This window comes from Oncorhynchus keta, chromosome 24 (assembly GCF_023373465.1).
Source record: "Oncorhynchus keta strain PuntledgeMale-10-30-2019 chromosome 24, Oket_V2, whole genome shotgun sequence".
Lineage (NCBI taxonomy): Eukaryota > Metazoa > Chordata > Actinopteri > Salmoniformes > Salmonidae > Oncorhynchus > Oncorhynchus keta.
In genome coordinates, this window is record NC_068444.1 from 33,099,839 (window position 1) to 33,108,979 (window position 9,141).

The window sequence follows — 9,141 nt, forward strand, 5'->3', positions numbered from 1 at the left end:
AGACAGGGGCAGGGGTCCTAACTGGCAGAGACTGAGTGGGCGCCTGGAAGAGATTTCTGCTAACTTTTCAGAATCAGACAGAGAGGGAGAGGCAGTGAGGCTATTACTGCTGCGGCATTACGTTAGCCTCAATCCGTTTTAAAAGCTTTAGCAGACACTGTTTAGCAATGCTAATGTGATTGGCTGAATCATTTTGTCCTGAATGGGGAAAAGGAGACATTCAGATGCATAATTCAACAGTGATACATTGCTCAATGTTCGGGAAATTATCACGTACGGTGTGTGTGTGTGTGTGTGTGTGTGTGTCCAGCCAGCTTGGCAGCGGAGTCAAATTATTATCATTAGTTGGTGCTCAATCCAATAGGTGGTTCGTTTTCAAAGCTCAAAGCCAAGTGTGTGTGGGTGTGTGTGTGTGTGTGTGTGTGTGTGTGTGTGTGTGTGTGTGTGTGTGTGTGTGTGTGTGTGTGTGTGTGTGTGTGTGTGTGTGTGTGTGTGTGTGTGTGTGTGTGTGTGTGTGTGTGTGCGCGGTAGGTATACTACCTTATCATTACCCTATACAGCCAAGCTGAGAGAGGGATATTGGAGGGTGACCACATTTCTAATAATATTATTGGCCAAGGAACCACAGGGGATTCGAGAGAAATGGGAACACACAGTTAGAGGTGAGAGAGTTGAGTGTAGTAAGAGAAACAGGAGGGGGAAAAGGGTTGAGGTAGAGTTGAGGGGAGGGTGTGTGCCATAGATTGAGGCTGAGCGAAGACTTCAGCATGGATGTGTGGGTGAGTGATCGGCTGAGGCGGAAGAATGGTAGGGTTGCGCAGGCGAGTTCATTGACCTTCTTGTCACTGCAGTGCTTGCTGGGTAGTGGGGGTAGGGCGTAGTAGTGACATATTGACCCTGACAGGTTGTCCATCAGACTCAACTCTCCCTCCATCGAACCCTGGATCACCGAGGAGACCGAGTCAAACATCGCTCTTCGCTACAGATGGACATAGAGTGACAGAGACCGAGAGAGACCAAGAGAGAGAGAGAGAGAGAGAGGGAGAGAGAGAGACGGACGGACAGACAGACAGACAGACAGACAGGGAGACAGGGAGACAGACAGGGAGACAGGGAAACAGACAGGGAGGGAGACAGACAGACAGACAGACAGACAGACAGACAGACAGACAGACAGACAGACAGACAGAGAAGAGAAGAAGAGAGAAACAGACAGAAATAGAGAGACACACAGAAAGAGAGACAAGCGGGAAAAAGGGAGCAGAAGGAGGAAGGAAGTGAGTGAAGACGACAAGGTCAGGTGTGGTAGAACACATACAGAGAATAAAACGCAGGTGGTGTGTGCACATGGTTCAGGACAAGCATCAGGTTGTTAACCTACGTCTGGTCTACACAGAACCAACACTCGCAATCAGTCATGTGTTCCTAAATACTTAAAGTTCCTTCACCAAACCAGAAGGGGGCAGTAAAACACTACTAAAACTCCACTCTCAAACCCAGAGGGAGAGGAAACAGATTGGAGTTTAACCACACATGTTTCTGCCAGCGAGGGATGACAGAGAGGAGAGAGAGATAACATCAGAAGAATGATACAGCCCAACCTCTAGTCACTATAAAAAGGCTCGTTGGCTGGAAATAGCAGTCTAGTAAACAACATACGGCTGTGTCCTGTCTTTCCCATGGCATTACAGTGACCTACGGCTGGCACTCGTCTACTGGGACTGATACACATACGCAACTTTATTACGGGAAAAAGGTTCAGTACACATCATTGCATTTTGTATCCGAAAGTAAGCTGGTCCTCTTTGAAGTCTCGTAGATCGATGCCATTGCACTCTTTTTGTCTATAAAACCCTGTTGCATAAACTTCCGTCATACCTATCTCATTGTTGTGTGTATGTACTGACACGTATGTGTAACTGATAGGTGCACACACACACATACACACACACACACTACATGTTAATATTTTTAAATGCCTGTAAATTATTAAGTATTTTGTCTGTAATGTCTGTTTCATGTGTCGGACCCCAGTAATTGGCGTCAGCTAACGGGGTTCCCAATAAATCAAAAAGAAAAACATTGTTAACCTTTATTATTTATCTTTATTCAACTGGGCAAGTCAGTTAAGAACAAATTCTGATTTTCAACAACGGCATAGTGGGTTAACTGCCTTGTTCAGGGGTAGAACAGCAGATTCATACCTTGTCAGCTGAGGGATTTGAAATAGCAACCTTCCGGTTACTAGCCCAACGCTCTAACCATTAGGCTACCCTGCTGCCCCTACACTCTAACCACTAGGCTACCCTGCTGCCCCTACACTCTAACCACTAGGCTACCCTGCTGCCCCTATACTCTAACCATTAGGCTACCCTGCTGCCCCTATACTCTAACCACTAGGCTACCCTGCTGCCCCTATACTCTAACCATTAGGCTACCCTGCTGCCCCTATACTCTAACCACTAGGCTACCCTGCTGCCCCTATACTCTAACCACTAGGCTACCCTGCTGCCCCTACACTCTAACCATTAGGCTACCCTGCTGCCCCTATACTCTAACCACTAGGCTACCCTGCTGCCCCTACACTCTAACCACTAGGCTACCCTGCTGCCCCTACACTCTAACCACTAGGCTACCCTGCTGGCTCTACACTCTAACCACTAGACTACCCTGCTGCCCCTACACTCTAACCACTAGGCTACCCTGCTGCCCCTACACTCTAACCACTAGGCTACCCTGCTGCCCCTACACTCTAACCACTAGGCTACCCTGCTGCCCCTACACTCTAACCATTAGGCTACCCTACTGCCCCTACACCCTAACCATTAGGCTACCCTGCTGCCCCTACACTCTAACCACTAGGCTACCCTACTGCCCCTACACTCTAACCACTAGGCTACCCTGCTGCCCTTACACTCTAACTACTAGGCTACCCTGCTGCCCCATACACTCTAATTACTAGGCTACCCTGCTGCCCCTACACTCTAACCACTAGGCTACACTGCTGCCCCTACACTCTAACCACTAGGCTACCCTGCTGCCCCTACACTCTAACCACTAGGCTACCCTGCTGCCCCTACACTCTAACCACTAGGCTACCCTGCTGGCTCTACACTCTAACCACTAGACTACCCTGCTGCCCCTACACTCTAACCACTAGGCTACCCTGCTGCCCCTACACTCTAACCACTAGGCTACCCTGCTGCCCCTACACTCTAACCACTAGGCTACCCTGCTGCCCCTACACTCTAACCATTAGGCTACCCTACTGCCCCTACACTCTAACCATTAGGCTACCCTGCTGCCCCTACACTCTAACCACTAGGCTACCCTGCTGCCCTTACACTCTAACTACTAGGCTACCCTGCTGCCCCATACACTCTAATTACTAGGCTACCCTGCTGCCCCTACACTCTAACCACTAGGCTACCCTGCTGCCCCTACACTCTAACCACTAGGCTACCCTGCTGCCCCTACACTCTAACCACTAGGCTACCCTGCTGGCTCTACACTCTAACCACTAGACTACCCTGCTGCCCCTACACTCTAACCACTAGGCTACCCTGCTGCCCCTACACTCTAACCACTAGGCTACCCTGCTGCCCCTACACTCTAACCACTAGGCTACCCTGCTGCCTCTACACTCTAACCACTAGGCTACCCTGCTGCCCCTATACTCTAACCATTAGGCTACCCTGCTGCCCCTACACTCTAACCACTAGGCTACCCTGCTGCCCCTACACTCTAACCACTAGGCTACCCTGCTGCCTCTTCACTCTAACCACTAGGCTACCCTGCTGCCCCTACACTCTAACCACTAGGCTACCCTGCTGCCTCTACACTCTAACCACTAGGCTACCCTGCTGCCCCTACACTCTAACCATTAGGCTACCCTGCTGCCCCTACACTCTAACCACTAGGCTACCCTGCTGCATTCTTCACTCTAACCACTAGGCTACCCTGCTGCCCCTACACTCTAACCACTAGGCTACCCTGCTGCCTCTACACTCTAACCACTAGGCTACCCTGCTGCCCCTACACTCTAACCATTAGGCTACCCTGCTGCCCCTACACTCTAACCACTAGGCTACCCTGCTGCCCCTACACTCTAACCACTAGGCTACCCTGCTGCCTCTACACTCTAACCACTAGACTACCCTGCTGCCTTTACACTCTAACCATTAGGCTACCCTGCTGCCCCTACACTCTAACCATTAGGCTACCCTGCTGCCCCTATACTCTAACCACTAGGCTACCCTGCTGCCCCTACACTCTAACCACTAGGCTACCCTGCTGCCTTTACACTCTAACCATTAGGCTACCCTGCTGCCCCTACACTCTAACCACTAGGCTACCCTGCTGCCCCTACACTCTAACCACTAGGCTACCCTGCTGCCTCTACACTCTAACCACTAGACTACCCTGCTGCCCCTACACTCTAACCACTAGGCTACCCTGCTGCCCCTACACTCTAACCATTAGGCTACCCTGCTGCCCCTACACTCTAACCACTAGGCTACCCTGCTGCCCCTACACTCTAACCACTAGGCTACCCTGCTGCCTCTTCACTCTAACCACTAGGCTACCCTGCTGCCCCTACACTCTAACCACTAGGCTACCCTGCTGCCTCTACACTCTAACCACTAGGCTACCCTGCTGCCCCTACACTCTAACCATTAGGCTACCCTGCTGCCCCTACACTCTAACCACTAGGCTACCCTGCTGCCTCTTCACTCTAACCACTAGGCTACCCTGCTGCCCCTACACTCTAACCACTAGGCTACCCTGCTGCCTCTACACTCTAACCACTAGGCTACCCTGCTGCCCCTACACTCTAACCATTAGGCTACCCTGCTGCCCCTACACTCTAACCACTAGGCTACCCTGCTGCCCCTACACTCTAACCACTAGGCTACCCTGCTGCCTCTACACTCTAACCACTAGACTACCCTGCTGCCCCTACACTCTAACCATTAGGCTACCCTGCTGCCCCTACACTCTAACCACTAGGCTACCCTGCTGCCTCTACACTCTAACCACTAGACTACCCTGCTGCCCCTACACTCTAACCACTAGGCTACCCTGCTGCCTCTTCACTCTAACCACTAGGCTACCCTGCTGCCCCGAACTGTATAAGTCACCAGACCTGGACTCAAAGGGATGTCTAACCCTGGAAATCTCTTCTATCTCCACCCAGTCAGGTAAATGTGCTTTTAGTTATTTTGCTCATGTGGAATGATTTCCAGAAGTCCTTAAAGTTGGTGTAGTTGGTACCTCTAGTGGAGGGATCATCAAATAGATTCAGCCGTGGGCTGTTATTTTCTTGAGCGGATGGTCGGGGAACCGGAACATAATTAAAGATAGTTTGTTGACCGCAAATTGGCTGCAAGAAGCCCAAACAGATATAATCATTTCAAACCTTGCTTACATTCGTTTATGATCGCACGTCTCTCTCTATAATGCATGGTAATTCTTGGGAACAGACCTGCAACATTTAAATCACTTGGAGCTGATTCCCTGGTGTTTTTACAGTCTTTTATGTCCATATAAAAATGTAAAATAAAATATATACAGTATCAGTCAAAAGTTTGGACACATTTACTCATTCAAGGGTTTTTCTTAATTGTTTTACTATTTTCCACATTGGAGAATAACAGTGAAGGCATCTAAACTACGAAATAACACATGGAATCATGTAGTATCCAAAAAAAGTACATTTGAGATTCTTCAAAGTAGCCAACCTTTGCCTTGATGACAGCTTTGCACACTCTTGGCATTCTCTCAAACAGCTTCATGAGGTAATCACCTGGAATGCATTTAAATTAACAGGTGTGCCTTGTTCAAAGTTAATTTGTGGAATTTCTTTCCTTCTTAATGCGTCTGAGCCAATCAGTTCTGTTGTGACAAGGTCGGAGTGGTATACAGAGGATTGACCTATTTGGTAAGAGACCATATTATGAAGTCCATATTATGGCAAGAACAGCTCAAATAAGCAAAGAGAAATGACAGTCCATCAGTACTTTAAGACATGAAGGTCAGTCAATCTGGAAAATTTCAAGAGCATTGAAAGTTTCTTCAAGTGCAGTCACAAAAACCATCAAGAGCTATGATGAAACTGTCTCTCATGAGGACCGCCACAGGAAAGGAAGACACAGAGTTACCTCTGCTGCAGAGGATAAATTAATTACCAGCCTCAGATTGTAGCCTAAATAAATACTTAACGGAGTTCAAGAAACAGACACATACCAACATCAACTGTTCAGATGGCACCACTACTAAAGAACACCAATAAAAAGGAGAGACTAGCTTGGGCCAAGAAACACGAGCAACGGTCATTAGCCCGGTGGAAATCTGTCCTTTAGTCTGATGAGTCCACATTTTAGATTTTTGGTTCCAACTGCCGTGTCTTTGTGAGACGCAGAGTAGGTGAACGGATGATCTCCGCATGTATGGTTCCTGCCGTGAAGCATGGAGGAGGAGGTGTGATGGTGTGGAGGTGCTTTGCTGGTGACACTGTCAGTGATATTTTTAGAATTCAAGGCACACTTAACCAGCATGGCTACCACAGCACTCTGCAGTGATAGAAATCCCATCTAGTTTGCGCTTAGTGGGACAATCATTTGTTTTTCAACAGGACAATGACCCAAAACACACCTCCAGGCTGTGTAAGGACTATTTGACCAAGAAGGAGATTGATGGAGTGCTGCATCAGATGACCTGGCCTCCACAATCACCCGACCTCAACCCAATTGAGATGGTTTGGGATGAATTGGACTGCAGAGTGAAGGAAAAGCAGCCAACAAGTGCTCAGTATATGTGTGAACTCCTTCAAGACTGTTGGAAGAGCATTCCAGGTGAAGATGGTTGACAGAATGCCAAGAGTGTAAAAAGCTGTCATCAAGGCAAAGGTTGGCTATTTTGAAGAATATAAAATATATTTCGATTTTTTAAACACTTTTTTGGGGTCACTACATGATTCCATATGTGTTATTTCATAGTTGTGATGTCTTCACTATAATTATACAATGTAGAAAATAGTAAAAAATAAAGAAGAATCCTTGAATGAGTCGGTGTGTCCAAACATTTGTATTTTTTTTTTCAGAAAACTTGGGGGCAAATAAAACCACTGGCTCCTCAGTTGGGGAAACGTGCTCTAGGGCAATTCAGGCAGAATTGAGACAGCTTTTCTTCTGAAGAATGTGTTTGTTTCATATTATTGATTGTGTTTTGATTTTCGTGTTTTGTGTTTGCTTTTCATGTATTGTGTAATCGATGTGCATATAGATATGTATAGTACAATTGTTGTTTATTGATGGGTTCATGCAGGGCTCATCTGCGAAAGAGACTGTGGTCTCAGCATGACTCCCTATTTAAATAAAGGTTCATATACAAGCAGACAAACACACATACACAAGAGAGGGAAACTCATTCAGGAGTTCTACTGTTGTGGACAAAAGCATCTGTCTGCAGATTCTACTGTAGCTCCTCAATGCTAATTCCTGTTTTCTCCTGAACCGGGGATAGAAAGAAGTCCAAACCCCACCACTACACACACCCAGGTGTCAATCAACCACACTCACCTCTAGTGGTGGCTCCAGGCCTAGCGGAGCATCAGTGCTGATGTGTATGGAGTCTCTTCTAGTGATATCTGCTGGGGGAGAACCCATCACATTGCCCCTCTGGATCTCCCTCTCTGGAGACCTCCAGGGGGAGCCGCCAGATCCCTCCTCCATGCCCAGGGCCAGAGGGCTTAGCTGGGGTGATCTCCCACTGCCACACCCTCCCCTTCCTCCATGCTGGAGCTCCAGCTCTAGTTCAGCCTCCAGCTCTGCCTCCTCCTTGGCCTCTTTGTTGCTCTCCTCCAGGTGCTTCATGAGGACGGCTATGACCACGTTGACCAAGACAAACTGGGCAGTCAGCACAAAGGAGACAAAGTAGATAGGAGAGACCACCGTGTTGTAACAGGTGCCTGCATTCTCCTGTTGACAGTCTCGCAGGGTGTCCTGGAGGGGACAAACATATGTGGATGAACACATGAAGAAAGTGATACAACACAGACACTGCAAACAAAGTGGCGGCCCAGTCTCACCTTCATAATGCCGTTCCAGTTGTCTCCTGTGGATACTCTGAACAGCAACAGGAAGGCCATGCCAAAGTTCTTAAATGTAGCGTAGCGTCCCAAGCCCTCACACGGGTGCAGCTCATCACAAACTGACAGAGAGACAGAGAGAGGGGGAGGGAAAACGAGAGAAAGCTTGGGGTGTGTGTGTTCCCGACGTAACAGAGCTTTCCAATTAAGTCATAATCACGGTGAAATAATTATATTTATCTCGAAGCTAAAAGCCACAATTAGTGAAATCAATCAATTATTTCAACAAAGGAATCGAAAGAAAGCAATTAAGACCTAATGTGAATGAAGCCCCAGCAGAGAACATTTTATACCCAGAGCAGCTGTGTGTGTGTGTGTGGTGTCCTTACTGAGATCACCAAACAGTTCCACTCCCAGTGCTGCGAAGATAAAGAAGAGCAGCATGAAGAGGAGACCCAGATTCCCCACCTGCAGAAAGATGAGAGAGGGATGAGACAGAGGAGAGGAGAGCGTAGAACCAGCTCACCTGCTTTTACACAACTAAAGTTATAGTTTCAGTATATTACAATGAGAGTTCAGTTCACGTTACAGGGTTGACCTTAAAATAAGGTGAGAGACAAATAAATCACTCGTGAATAATAATCTTCAGAAATGAGCAACAAAATAACTAGGGCTTTGCATTGATGGTGAAAACGTGGAGACATTTTAGGGTTAAGTGGGTTAAAATCTTCCTAGATGTCACAGAGGGTGCACGGATTTCAGATTAACTGAATTAACCATGTGGTCGATATTAAAGGGCACTTTATTGAATGTAACAGGCCTTTAAAATGTATTAATCGTGCACAATTTCTACTTAAAATGTCAAAGGGATGCAAAATACACTCATTTCGTGGAACGACCCCAGAGTGAATTGAGATAAGGCAATAGAGAGGTAGAGGGTTTATGCCCAGGTCGGGTACAGTAAGCCTACAGCTTTAGAATGTACTCCAAAGCTAATCTCAGCTGACCCAAAAAAATGTGTAAGTTATTATCATTATTAATTATGTAGATAT

The 9,141-nt window shown here is 47.4% G+C and overlaps 1 protein-coding gene across 1 annotated transcript in view; it reads right to left on the bottom strand.

Annotated features, from left to right (window-relative positions):
• The window catches only part of cacna1g (calcium channel, voltage-dependent, T type, alpha 1G subunit), a 360,095-nt gene that overhangs the window by 6,489 nt on the left and 344,465 nt on the right, over positions 1-9,141 (bottom strand). The window contains 4 exon segments of the mRNA XM_052478432.1: positions 836-979; positions 7,581-8,003; positions 8,090-8,211; positions 8,479-8,557. Coding sequence (XP_052334392.1) covers positions 836-979; positions 7,581-8,003; positions 8,090-8,211; positions 8,479-8,557 — 768 coding nt within the window.